The following is a 13,791-nucleotide window of genomic DNA, read 5'->3' on the forward strand; positions in this document are numbered from 1 at the left end:
CGCAATCTTTGCCACTTAGAAGGACCAGGGCAGCCAATGCATGGGAACACCATGACTTACAAGATCCCCCAAGCCACACACCACCCAGACTTGGAACTATATCACCGTTCCTTCATTGTTACTGGGTCAAAATCTTGGAACTCCCTTCCTAATAGCATTGTGGGTGTACCTACACCACTTGACTGCAGCAGTTCACGAAGACAGCTCAACACCTCTTCTCAAGGGTAATTAGAGTTGGGCAATAAATTGCGGCCTAGCCAGCGATTCGCACATCCTGTGAACAAATACATTTTAAAAATGACAAAAGCCGACCCAACCCGGATGACTCTGCACAGTTCTTCCCATTAACATTAGGAGGTTGTGCCGAAGTTGGGAGAGCTGACCCAAAGTAAAGCCAATAACAGTTTGAAGTAGTCTTACAAAATTATATCACATCTCACACTCCTCCATTATAATCTCTGGATCTGGGTAGCATGGTGGCGCAGTGGGTTAGCTCTGATGCCTCACGGTGCCGAGGTCCCAAGTTAGATCCCGGCTCTGGATCACTGTCCATGTGGAGTTTGCACATTCTCCCCGTGTTTGCTTGGGTTTCGCCCCCACAACCCAAAGATGTGCAGGCTAGGTGGAATTACCCCTTAATTGGAAAAAAAAATGAATTGGGTCCTCTAAATTTATATTTAAAAAAATAAAAATAATCTCTGCCTTCTACATGGAACGTGACATATTAACTGTACAGACTCATCAGCGATGATGCCGACACAATGGCATACAGTGGAATTAGCCATTGAAATTCTCAACATTGCACCTGGATCCCATGAAGTCTCATGGCATCATGAGCAAGCAAACATAAGAAGAAACAAGAGCAAGCCATTTGGTTCCTCAAGCCCTCTCCACCATTCAGTAAGAATATGGCTGATTCAATCATGGCCTGACCTTCTCCTCCAAGTCACATACCATCCCGACTGGAGAAATATTGCAGTTCCTTCATTGTTACTGGGTCAAAATCCTGGAAGTCCCAACTTAATAACATTTTTGAAGAACCTTCACCACATAGATATAGACATAGAATTTACAGTGCAGAAGGAGGCCATCCGCCCCATCGGGTCTGCACCGGCCCTTGGAAAGAGCAACCACACCTCCACCCTATCCCCGTAACCCAGTAATCCCACTTAACCTTTTTGGACACGAAGAGCAATTTAGCATGGCCAATCCACCTAACCCGCACATCTTTGGGCTGTGGGAGGAAACTGGAGCACCTGGAGGAAACCCACGCAGTCACGGGGAGAACATGCAGACTCCGCACAGACAGTGACCCAAGCCAGGAATCGAACCTGGGACCCTGGAGCTGTGAAGCAACTGTGCTAACCACCGTGCTGCCCACGGACTGCAACAGTTCACGAAGGTGGCTCAGCAACATCATTTCAAGGATAGCTAGGGATGGATAATGCTGGCCTTGTTATCAATAGGCAGATCGCATGAATTGATTAACAAAATTAACTTAACTGATGGTAGAATTAGGTAGGCCTGAAAAGAGAGCAGAACAGCAGTCTAGCACAAGGTGATAAAACTGCACATAAGGACTTTGCACTGCCTCCTCCACTCTACAATTTTTAACAAGCGGCCTGAAACAGATGTTTGACACATTTACAAGTCTAACAAGCCTCACACTTGTTTTAACAGCACTGGAAATACCTGATGAATGACAAGCCAATGTTGGGTCAGATACATTTTAAAAATCCTTTGGGCACAGAACGTTGGTCCTCAATATTTTGCCATATTCCGCACGGCAACATCCTGAAAGTAAGTTTCAGGAGTGGAGGGGTGGAACAAAACAGGGCTGGTGATGTCAGAGGGCCATCATGTGCAGTGTGGACTCAGAGGAAATAAATTCCATTTTTGTAATTTAGAAAAAAAAACTTTAGTTGGTGGCCATTCCTTAGGCCCCAGCATTCGATGAAGAACACTAGAAAATACATTTTTGTCGCAAATGTAGTAATCTGGCTGAGCGGATTGCATGCTAATTGTAGAACTCATCTGAATTTCATCCTATTCTGAGTCACAGATTCAGCACAGAAGCAGGCCATTCATCCCGCCGGTTCGCAATGGGAGGTGGCGGTTCTCAATGGGAGCAAGTGCTACTCCCCAACCTTCTCCAGGTAGCCATTTTCAGATATAGTCCATGGAGACCCTACGTTGCAGAAAGAGGCCATATGGCCCATCGTGTCTGCACTGACCCTCTGAAAGAGCACTCTACCCAGGCCCATTCATTCCTGGGGCCATTCTCGCGAATCTTTTCTACAATTGTTCTAATGCCTTCACATCTTTCCCGAAGTGTGGCGCCCAGAGTTGAGGCTGATCTGGTGTTCTATACCAGGAGTTTTCAAAGTCGAGACCCGCGGGTGGGGGTTGAGGGTGGGTGTCAGAAGGGGCACGGAGGCAGGATCGGATTTCTGCTCGTTATGCCCATCAGCTGCTAACGCAGTTTCCCAACAGCAGCATTCGGAACCCTGCAGGGAAAATCCTACCTAAAATGTCAATTCAGTGTTCTCCTTAAATAATTACAATGAACATAGGTTTGACAGTTAGGAATTCTGGCTTATTGCACCAGATTCATGTTTCTCAATATTGCTCCTTTAATTATTTTAAAGAAGTCATTTCTGTGCACTGCAATTGGTTTCAGGGACATACATTTATCAGGAAGATCATGCCGGAGAGAATGCAACTCAGGCGATGTGATTGTGTGTCAACCACTGTAGGTGAGAACAGAATGGGGCTTCAGGGGCGACATTCTCCAACCCCCCGCCGGGTCGGAGAATCGCCGGGGGCTGGCGTGAATCCCGCCCCCGCCGGTTGCCGAAGTCTCCGGCACCTGAGATTCGGCGGGGGCGGGAATCGCGCCGCGCCGGTTGGCGGGCCCCCCCGCTCGATTCTCCGGCACAGATGGGCCAAAGTCCCGCCGATAAATTGCCTGTCCCGCCGGCGTAAATTGAACCACCTACCTTACCGGCGGGACAAGGCGGCGTGGGCTGGCTCAGGGGCACTAGGGGGGGCGCGGGGCGATCTGGCCCCGGGGGGTGCCCCCACGGTGGCCTGGCCCGCGATCGGGGCCCACCGATCCGCGGGCGGGCCTGTGCCGTGGGGGCACTCTTTCCCTGCCGCCTCCGCCACGGTCTCCACCATGGCGGAGGCGGAAGAGACTCCCTCCACTGCGCATGCGTGGGAAACTGTCAGCGGCCGCTGACGCTCCCGCGCATGCGCTGCCCGGATATGTCATTCCCGCGCCAGCTGGCGGGGCACCAAAGGCCTTTTCCGCCAGCTGGCGCGGCGGAAATTCGTCCGGCGCCGACCTAGCCCCTCAATGTTGGGGCTCGGCCCCCAAAGATGCGGAGCATTCCGCACCTTTGGGGCGGCACGATGCGCGTCTGATTTGCGCCGTTTTGGGCGCCAGTCGGCGGACATCGCGCCGCTTCCGGAGAATTTCGCCCCCAGATCTTAAAATCCTTCCCTAATTTGTGCTCAGCATTTCTGTCCGTAAATGTGATAAAACCGGGTGCGGATAAGTGAAGGGTGTTTCAGATGGCACTTGATTAACCTACCAAATTGTTAAAGCATGGGAGCAACGCACCAGGGGCTACTAGGTAGTAATTAAGAACAGGAAAACTAGATGGTTTTCTTTCTCTCCCTTGTTTGGGGCAACAAAGCTTTGGTGTCCCAATGTTGCCCAGGGAAGACTGGGGAAGTGAACATGATGTGGATTTTGAAGGTAAGCTGGCATGGGTCACGAAGGTTGGCCAGTTGGCAAAAGTGGGTCCCGGGGAAAAAAAAGTTTGAAAAACACTGTTCTATGCAAGTTCCACACAACATCCTTGCTTTTAGACTCTATGCCCATTTTAATAATATCTAGGCTGTTGTATGCTTTATTAACTGCTCTCTCTACCAGACTTGCATCTTCAGTGACGTTTACGCATAAGCCATGTACCCTTTATTTTCTATTGTCTCTCTTGTATTCTTCCTACCACTTCTCTGCATTGAATTTAATCAGTCCATGTCCACCCATTCCACCAACCTGTACGTGTCCTATTGAACTTCCACATTACCATAGAATGCCTACAGTGCAGGATTCCGCCGTTAAGCCCATTGAGTTTGCATCGACCCTCCAAAGAGCATCCTACTACCTAGGCCCAATCTCCCACCCTATCCCCGTAACCACACTAACACGAAGGGGAAATTTAGCATGGCTGATCCATGCACCCTGTACATCTTTGGACTGTGGAATGAAACAATTAATTTTGTCCTGAATTATTGTTTACAGAAGCTTCCCAACCACCAAGGTTAAACTGACTGGCCTGGAGTTGCTGGGCTTATTTGTACATCCTCTTTGAACAAGGGTTGAATATTTGCAATTCTCCAATCCTCTGGCATCACCCCTGAGTCAAAGGAAGGTTGGAGGCCACTGCCTCTATAATTTCAACTCTCATTTCCCTTAATATGTGTATCCCATCCAGTCCTGGTGTCTTACCAATTCTAAGCACCGACATCTACAGGAGTCTGTGAAGCCACTAAGGCACTAAAGAAATAACTCAACAACACTGCAGATTTCAGAAATGCATTTTGTGTTGGTTTATCTGGAACATCCTTGGTACCTTCTTTTCAGGAAGTTCCACTTGCTTCCAATCGTTCGCTTTCAGTTGATGCAGCTCATCAAATTTCATACTGACATTTTCAATAGACAACTGCAACATGTCCCAAAATCCTGCCAAGTCTTGGGAGGTTAGTCGAGGACAAGCATTCGGGTTCTGTGCACAGCAGAAAAAGAATGTGTGAACTTGGCACCAATTTTGTTTTCTAAGAATGCACGCACAGACACATACATGTATGCATTTTTTCAGGTTAGATCTTTGTTTTGATGAGTTTTGTTACACTAGTTAAAAAATCTAATCGGAGATTAAACGATTCAGGTCAGTCACTGTTAGAGCGAATCAATGCTGTCATGGTTACAGTAATTTGGCCAGAACATGAGCGATGGAATGCAGATTAAGACAATATTCACATACCATGTTTTCTTCACATAGTCCACTGAATTGTTGGAACTTCTGGGACATTAAGAGCTGAGCACTTCCAATTGCACTTCGGATTTTCCCCAAAACTAAAGTAAAGTAACAGGAGGAGGAAGTGATTTACCGTGAGCTGTACACTACATAACAAGATTCTAATTCAATAGCTAAGTCATGTCAGATGAAAATAAGCCTTCTGTGTCACAGAAATAAGAAACATGCACATTTTCTGTTAAAGAAACAGTTGAATTACCTTGCTTATGTTAAATTCTGGAGAGTTAAACTGAGTTTTGATTCCAAATCTGTATAAGCAAATTCTCAGGACATCACTGTTTTCCACCTGATCCTATCTTCACCCAACACCATAAATAAGCAAGAGCTGAGGAACAGAAATCAGCAATCCTCCCTATCTCAAAGATACGGAGGCCAAATGGTACTCCTGTACCACAGCCTCAGCTGGAGAGCAACTGACAACACAGAGTTGGCAACTGGAGTCCTTGGTTGGCACAGACCTTGGGACAAACCTTCTTAGCTATTGGACAGTCGCTTTATTCAAATTATTAGTCTAGAAAATCTACAGGACCGTGTGGAGTTTGCACATTCTCCCCGTGATTGCGTGGGTTTCACTCCCACAACCCAAAGATGTGCAGGGTAAGTGGATTGGCCACGCTAAATTGCCCCTTAATTGGAAAAAAATAATTGGGTACTCTAAATTATTTTAAAAAAAAGAAAATCCACAGGCATACATCCTGGCAATTACCGTCTACCACAGACTCAGGGCATCAAAGGAATGGAAGATGTTCATAGCACTTACTCAAGAATGTTGCTAAATGTGGAACTGAGCATTTCTGGCATTGGATGAGAGGTGTCAGGGCAACCTCAGAAAGCGGTATAAAGTGCCCTCTTTCATAAAGCCGCAGCATGCAGGTGTAAAAACAAAAGAAAAATCATTGTAAATCACATCTTCGGCCTGTGCCATGAGGTGGGCTTTGCTTCCACATGTGAGCAGTAGTCACTTTGCGGTTTGCAACTAATATCTAAAGCAGGAACAAGATGAAGAATTAATCTGCCCACGTAGAACTGCAGCTCTTGCATCAGTATAACAATGTTTAAGGAATTCATAATTCCGAAGTTCACATGAAACAAGTGGTAACTCTGTGACACAGTCTGAGCTGGGGTGGGTGGAGTGGGGATCGTGTTGGAATTGCGTGCAGGAGAATCTGGTGGGTCAGATTCTCAAATTTCTCTTGGTTGACTGGTCATATTTTTCTACCTGGGCTTCAGCTCCAAGCTGTGCAGCAGGCGTGATCATCTGCATGATATGATCTCGTCGACTATTTCTTTTTTTAAATATAAATTTAGAGTCCCCAATTATTTTTTTTTCCAATTAAGGGACAATTTAGTGTGGCCAAACCACCTACTCTGCACATCTTTGGGTTGTGGGGGTGAAACCCACGCAGACATGGGAGAGTGTGCAAACTCCACATGGACAGTGACCCAGGGGAGGGTTTCGAACCTGGGTCCTCAGCGCCGTATGCAGCGGTGCTAACCACTGTGCCAAGTGCCGCCCCAAGTCGACTATTTAAATGGCCAATGGAAAACTGAAATTTGGAGGAGATCATGTCTAGCACCCAGGTAACCTGTTCTGCTATTCAATATGATCACTGTTGCTCTTCTGCCTCAATGCCACATTCCTGCTCACTCCTCACATCCCTTGATGCCCTCAAAGGCTGAGAGAGAGAGACAGGGAGTGTGTGTGAGAGTCAGTCAGTCAGTCATCGGGGATAAATAATTCCGAAGATTCACAACTATTTGAGTGGAGAGGCTTTTCCTTACTTCCCTGAGACTGTGGCCCTGTGTACTAGGTTTCACAGCAGGGAAAGACAGCCTCTCAGTGTCTACTCTGTCAAGTCCCTTCGGTGCTGCTTCCTTTGAATGACTGATGGCTGCAGTCAGGAAGAAGACACCTGCTGCTGTTATAAAGACGATGGTAGTTGAGGAGGTGAGCGGCAGAATTCTGCCCTGACCTCAAATAAAATGTAATTGGTTCAATAAACAGGCAAAGTGAGTACATTTGATTACTCACTGATGCCTGGTGACAGAATTGCAAATAACTGACACACTATTTCATCACACACTATTTCATGCATGACTGAACTACACCAAGAGGTCAGAGGTTGTGAATTCTGCGGCGACTACCTCGCTTCCTGACTTCCCAAAGTCTGTCCACCATCTGCAAGGCACAAGTCAGGAGTGTTTTTGAATACTCTCCGCTTCTCTGGATGAGCGCAGCTCCAACAATACAAGAAGCTCGACACCATCTAGGACAAAGCAGTCCCGTTGATTGGTGCCTATCCACTATCTTAAATATTCACTCCCTCCACCACTGAATCACAGTGGCAGCAGGGTGTACCATCGACAAGATGCACTGCAACACCTCACAAAGTCTCCTTTGACAGCATCTTTCAAACCCATTACCTCTACCATCTAGGAGAGAAATGGAAACAGCACCACCTGCAAGTTCCCCTCCAAACGACACACCATCCTAAATCGAAACTGTAATTGCTGTTGCTTTACTGGGTGAAAAACCTAGAATTCCTTCCCAGCAGCACTGTGTGTATCTACACCAGATAGACTGCAGCAGTTCAAGAAGATGTCTGACCACCAACATCTCATGGGCAACTAGGGATGGGCAACAAATGCTGGCAAAGACAGTGACACTCACATCGCATGAAAGAATAGGAAACAAAGCTACAAGCTTGGGAACTTTGGTTGGTAAGATTACTGATTTCCTACGCCCATTTCATATTCCTTTCTTTTGTTTTTCATCCGTGAGGGCAGGCAGGACCTCAGACAGGACATCTCACCTGAAACATGGCACCTATCATAGTGCTGCACACACTCCCTTCTACACTGGAGTGTCAGCCTAGATTTTCCTGCTCAGGTCTTTGAGTGAGACTTGAACCCACAACCTTCTGATGCAGAGCCATGAGCGGTACCAACTGAACCATGGCTGACACTTCAACTCTGTGACAAACAGCTCATCGTGTGAGAACCCCAAGATGTCCACTATGGCCGACACCAGGAGCCAGAGGCAAAGATATTGAAGGCAGTAGTAACATTCACACTGATGGGCAATGATTTGCCACCATGTTCAGCAAGGGGCATGCATGTCTTCTTGAAGGATACTGCACGTGTCATGTCTATCCGAGACTCAACACTACTGCTGTTTCCCTCTCTGATGTTCTTCACTCTGCCATTTTTTATTTAATTGGGGATGGAAGAGAGAGGTGGCACCGCTCACAGGTCAGCTAGCTGCACTCTTTGGAGTGGCTCATTCCTACATTGGTCCTTACCCAGCTCTCGACTGTGACTCCAAGTAGTTAACATGTGACAGTAGTCAATGTCCTCGGTAAACTGCTTCGACAGGCAGGCCAAACGAGGTGAGGGCAACCATTGGGTCTCCTACCATCAGTGACTTAGGGATTTGTCTATCCTGGCATGCAAGGACTGATTCTGGCAGCCTCGGGAAATGGGACGAATCTAAAGTCCAATGGTCTTGAAAGTAGGTCAGCATCATGCTGTGGAACAACGGAAGACGTCTTGGCCACCCATTGCAGCTGGATCCATCTCCCGCCACCTAGACTAGTCTTGTCACTAGACCAAAACAGACCAGGACAAGAGCGTGAGGCTGATGATACACAACTCTCCCTCACTACAATCCAATTCACATGCAAGTCGTGGTCATTACGCTTCTCCTGTTCTATTTGCAGGACCTTTTGGCAACTTCGTACCCACCATAAACCTGTCAAACACCTCAGATGATGAACATGGTCAAGAAAAGAATGCGGTTCTCCTCTCTACTGTTCTCCATTCTCTTATGCACCTCATTAATGACCTTGCCAGGGCAGCACGGTGGCACAGTGGGTTAGCCCTGCTATCTCACGGCGCCGAGGTCCCGGGTTCGATCCCGGCTCTGGGTCACTGTCCGTGTGGAGTTTGCACATTCTCCCTGTGTTTGCGTGGGTTTCGGCCCCACAACCCAAAGATGTGCACGCTAGGTGGATTGGTCACGCTAAATTGCCCCATAATTGGAAAAAATGAATTGGGTACTCTAAATTAATTTTTAAAAAATTAATGACCTTGCCGCTGTGAATGATGATTACCCTGCTAATCTGAATTCCAACTGAAAGTGCCTATGGTGTTCCCGGTCCTGAATATTTTTGCAATCTTCCAAATTTATTCAATGTGTCTCACTTAAAAATTTCAGAAAGCTTGGTTGTGAAGGATCAAAGTGGAGCCAATCTTTATATACTTTTATAGGGTTTCATTTTCACAGATATATGTTACAAACATCTCCCTCCTAACCAAACCACCAGGGTTTCAATCTGTTCCTTTTTATACCTCTTTTGTAGAACATATTACCAATTAATTGCTCCGTTTTCCCCAAAATTTAAAGTGCTCTATTCTTTCTTTTTCCAATTAAGGGGCAATTTAGCTTGGCCAGTCCACCGACCTTGCACATCATGGATTGCCCCATTTGAAAGGGGCATGACAAAAATAAAAAGTTTCCTAAGCTACCTACAAACAGTCCACTTTGCATTTAAAATCACTCTCCCTTTCGAAACGCAAAAACAGTTTCGCTCACAGATGCGGATCTTGAATTGGAGTGGGTAATAAACAAATGGGGCTTGAGGTAGGTAGCAAACTATTATCTGCAAACCTCTGTCCAATTTTTTGCCTGAAACTGGCTGCAGGATCAACTCGTGATGGCAGGAGGCCATTGTTGGGGACTGAAAGAATGGACCGCGATTCTCAGGTATCTTGAATGTGGGGGTGGTGGGCAGGGAAGAGGGTAGGTAGGTGGGGTTTCTGGGTCTCCCCCTAGCCCAAGAACAAACTTAAAAATTCAATTAAAATGATATTCTTGGGAGTTGCATGATGCACTCCAGTCCCCACACCTCACCAACTCCCGGTGTGTGCCAGTCATGAAAGGCCTGAAGTGTACTGGTTGATAAGGCATGCTCCCTTACCAGGGATAACTGGGATGGATGCAGCCACAGAAAGGAGTATGGCAGAGTGACCGCCTTGAACGCTCGTTGTCTGGATTAGTTAATGGCCACCTGGTGAACCCCAGGAGCAGTCCAACAAGGGAGTCCATTGATCTGCCCGCTCCCCTCCATGGCCAGTGAGAGGGTGGAGGGGGGTGGGGTAAAGATCAGAAATGTGGGATTGAAGCGCAACTAGAAATCGAGGAGCCGTCCCTTCAGATTATGAAAAGGTGCTGCAGCCTCACACATACACTACGTAAATATGAAACATAGACTCCAGCAGGCTGCAGAAAATACAGGCAGCCCGGGAGTCTGTGAATCAACTTAACACTTTATTGCATGGGACTGCCTTAACACCCTCCATGTCATATCCTTGATGGACAAAGGGAAGGATCCTGCAGAAAGAGTCCCCCACTGTTCCCTATTCTAGGGGCACAAGAGAATCTCCAATTAATGCCGACCACCTGCATAACAAAAAACACCACAACTCTCAGAAAAATGTTTGCCAGAGAGAACTGAGAAAGAGCGATATGCAATAAGCCTCGACTTTAATTTCTCAGTGCCAATACAATTATATCCATGTGGTGCTGCTTAATCTCACCTTCATTTGAGTGGCAAATTTCACCAAGAAACCCATGTTGGAAGGTGTTAAATTGAAATCCCTGTTAAAAACTCCTCAGATTCACCACAATATGTTATAATGATCAATCTGCCGCCAGAAAAAAAGGTAACTCACTCAGACAATCTCACCCTCACTAAAACTAGTGTTGGGAAAAGATGTGGGAATTTTACAATTTTTACCTTACAACCTACAATCGGTCCGCTTTCGGTTTAAAATCACCCTCCCTTTCGAATCGCAAAACAGTTTCGCTCACAGATGCGGATCTTGAATTGGAGTGGGTAATAAACAAATGGGGCTTGAGGTAGGTAGCAAACTATTATCTGCAAACCTCTGTCCGATTTCTTGCCTGAAACTGGCTGCAGGATCAACTCATGATGGTAGGAGGCCATAGTTGGGGACTGAAAGAATGGACCGCGATTCTCAGGTATCTTGAATGTGGGGGTGGTGGGGCAGAGAAGAGGGTAGGTAGGTGGGGTTGCTGGGTCTCCTCTTAGCCCACGAGGAAAGCAAAAATAAATAAGATACTTACCTTTTGGGCCTATTGTGTCTTCACTTACTCCTCCTGCTAGGTGGTCTTGGTGGAAAAACCTTGAAACCCAGGTTTCCACCCCTCAGTTAAAATAGAAGTCAGATGTATCTTTGTTTCCCAGCCATGCTGCATTTTCCCCCTGTAACAGTTCCTCAATTTGATCATCATTTTCATTGGACCAGCCTCGGTGGTTTATTTTCAGTGTTCCCAGGACATCACTGGCAGCTTCCATAATTATTGACTTGTAGGTTGACCATGTCACTTCAATATTCTCACGTGCGTTGCTCAAGTCTGAACCTGAATTGTTCACAGCTCTCTCTGTATGCCAGATTCTGTACATCTAGCTTCTTGAAGATCTTGCCTATGCTAGTCTTCTTTTTGGCGAGATAGTAAATTTCATATTGCAACGTAGCATCCTGTGGTCTCCTCATAACCTGATGATCGCAGCGTCTACATGGTCTCGCCAATGTACCATGCTTCGGGACATCCTTTCCTGCAGCGTATGAGCTAGACAACGTTGGCCGAGCTGCATGAGTAATAACCAGGTACCTGGTGGTTGGTGTTCTTACGTGTAATGGTGGTACCCATGTCGAGGATCTGGCATGTCTTGCAGAGATTGCCATGGCAGGGTTGTGTGGCGTTGTGGTCGCTGTTCTGAAGGCCGGGTAGTTTGCTGCAAGCAATGGTTTGTTTGAGGTTGCGCGGTTGTTTGAAGGCAAGTAGTGGGGGTGTGGGGATGGCCTTGGCAAGATGTTCATCTTCATCGATGACGTGTTGAAGGCTGCAAAGAAGTCTTCAACACGTCATCGATGAAGACGAACATCTTACCAAGGTCATCCCCACACCCCCACTACTTGCCACAACGTTGCCTACCTCAGTAGCATTCAGTACGTGCGACAACGCAGAATTGCTGAGCAGAAACCTATAGCCAAGTTCTGCACACATGAGTACGGCCTCAACCAGGTCCTTGGATTCATGTCGCAGTACATCCCCCCTATCCACCATCTAGCCTGGGCTTGTGAAATCCTACCAACTGTCCTGGCTTGAGATAATTCATACCTCTTTAACCTGTGATATCTCTCTCTCTGGATCTGTAAAGACTTAATTACCTGCAAATGCTCGCATTCAAAGCATTGTCTTGCATCTTTGACTTTGTCTATATAAATGTATGTAAATGAGGTTTGCTTTACAAACACACTTAACATAAAGGTCAAGACATCAATGATATCAAGAACGATCTGGAAAAGGGCCACACACACTAGGTCAGTGTTCTTCAAAGTCGGTGGCGCGACACGTGGGTGGGTGTCGGGAAGGTCACGGAGTCGTTGTCTGCGGCGCTCCCGATCGCACAAATCCCCACGCAGCAGCCGGCTTTTCATAACGCCGGCTGCAAGCGGCTGCAAACATGGTAAAAAAAAAATTCGGCCGCATTGCGCATACGATGATCGGTGCACCGATAATCGGGCACGCATGTGCAGTGTGGCCACTATTTTTTTAAACGGTTGCAGCTTTTTGTTTTACAAGTTCTGTAATGATTTTTATTCATTTATTTTATTCATTTAATTGTTATTTTTTTCATTTATTTTTTTTACAAGTTCGGGGGGGTTTTATTCATTTTTTTCTTTTTTTTTACAAGTTCGGGGGGGGGTTTATTCATTTTTTTCATTTATTTTACTCATTTTTTTTTTTTTTACACGTTCGGGGGTGTTTACAGGAAAAAAATTCAGAACTTTGGACAGATGGAGATTCCATACTTTCCGACACCAGAAGGCTTCACCTTCATCCAACAGGTTCCATTTGAGGAGCGTGTACGAGGGCCAAAGGGACCCAAAACGATTTCCTCCATTTTTGTCAGCAGCAAACAAGGTAAGAGAAAATGGTGGGTCGTGCAGGTCGACCGGCGTGGGTTGCGAAGGTCGGCCGGCGTGGGTCGCGAAAGTCGGCCGGGTTGGGTCCCGAAGGTTGGCCGGTTGGTAAAAATAGGTCCCCGGAAAAATTTGAAGAACACTGCACTAGGTGACATAGACGAGAGGCCCATGATAGTGACATCTACAATAAGTGGAAGGGGGGGTGGGGGAAAGAGACTATGGTAACACACTTGATTGACAGTAACACAGCTCATAAAAAGCAGGCATGGGTGCGATTCTATTTACATTTATGTACATGATATACATGTTGTGAACACCTGTGCCATCATTGTGCTCCTAAACCTTCTAACTTTCCTAACTCTAGCACTACATCTTGGTTCTTCCCAGACATCTACAACAGTGGTGGGGGCAATCTGACGCTGTCATGACCTGTTGTCAGTGATGGTGGGCTTCCTCTGCTTTCGGTGTCCTGCTGTCAGGCTGGTGCCCTCACCTGGGCCTGTGGAATTGGAGATAATGGAGTCACAAGAAGAGGGGATTTGGATGGGATGGAGAGTTCTGGAGTCACCTGGCTGCTGGTCCTCCTCTCTCTAGATGCCCCAGGACACCTGGCTGTCTCCCTGAGGAGAAGGAGGAACTGGAGTGAGATCTAGATGCCCCATCTCTC

General features: G+C 46.8%; 1 protein-coding gene across 2 annotated transcripts in view; it reads right to left on the minus strand.

The window, feature by feature from the left end:
* The window catches only part of dlgap1a (discs, large (Drosophila) homolog-associated protein 1a), a 1,321,170-nt gene that overhangs the window by 17,406 nt on the left and 1,289,973 nt on the right, over window positions 1–13,791 (minus strand). For both annotated transcript variants that reach the window (XM_072467915.1, XM_072467917.1), the window contains 2 exons: window positions 5,055–5,146; window positions 4,644–4,796 (listed from right to left, as the gene is read on the minus strand). In XM_072467915.1, the coding sequence (XP_072324016.1) occupies window positions 4,644–4,796; window positions 5,055–5,146 (245 nt within the window). The remainder of the gene's footprint in view (window positions 1–4,643; window positions 4,797–5,054; window positions 5,147–13,791) is intronic.

The sequence above is a fragment of the Scyliorhinus torazame genome, chromosome 11, assembly GCF_047496885.1.
Source record: "Scyliorhinus torazame isolate Kashiwa2021f chromosome 11, sScyTor2.1, whole genome shotgun sequence".
NCBI classification, from domain to species: Eukaryota; Metazoa; Chordata; class Chondrichthyes; order Carcharhiniformes; family Scyliorhinidae; genus Scyliorhinus; species Scyliorhinus torazame.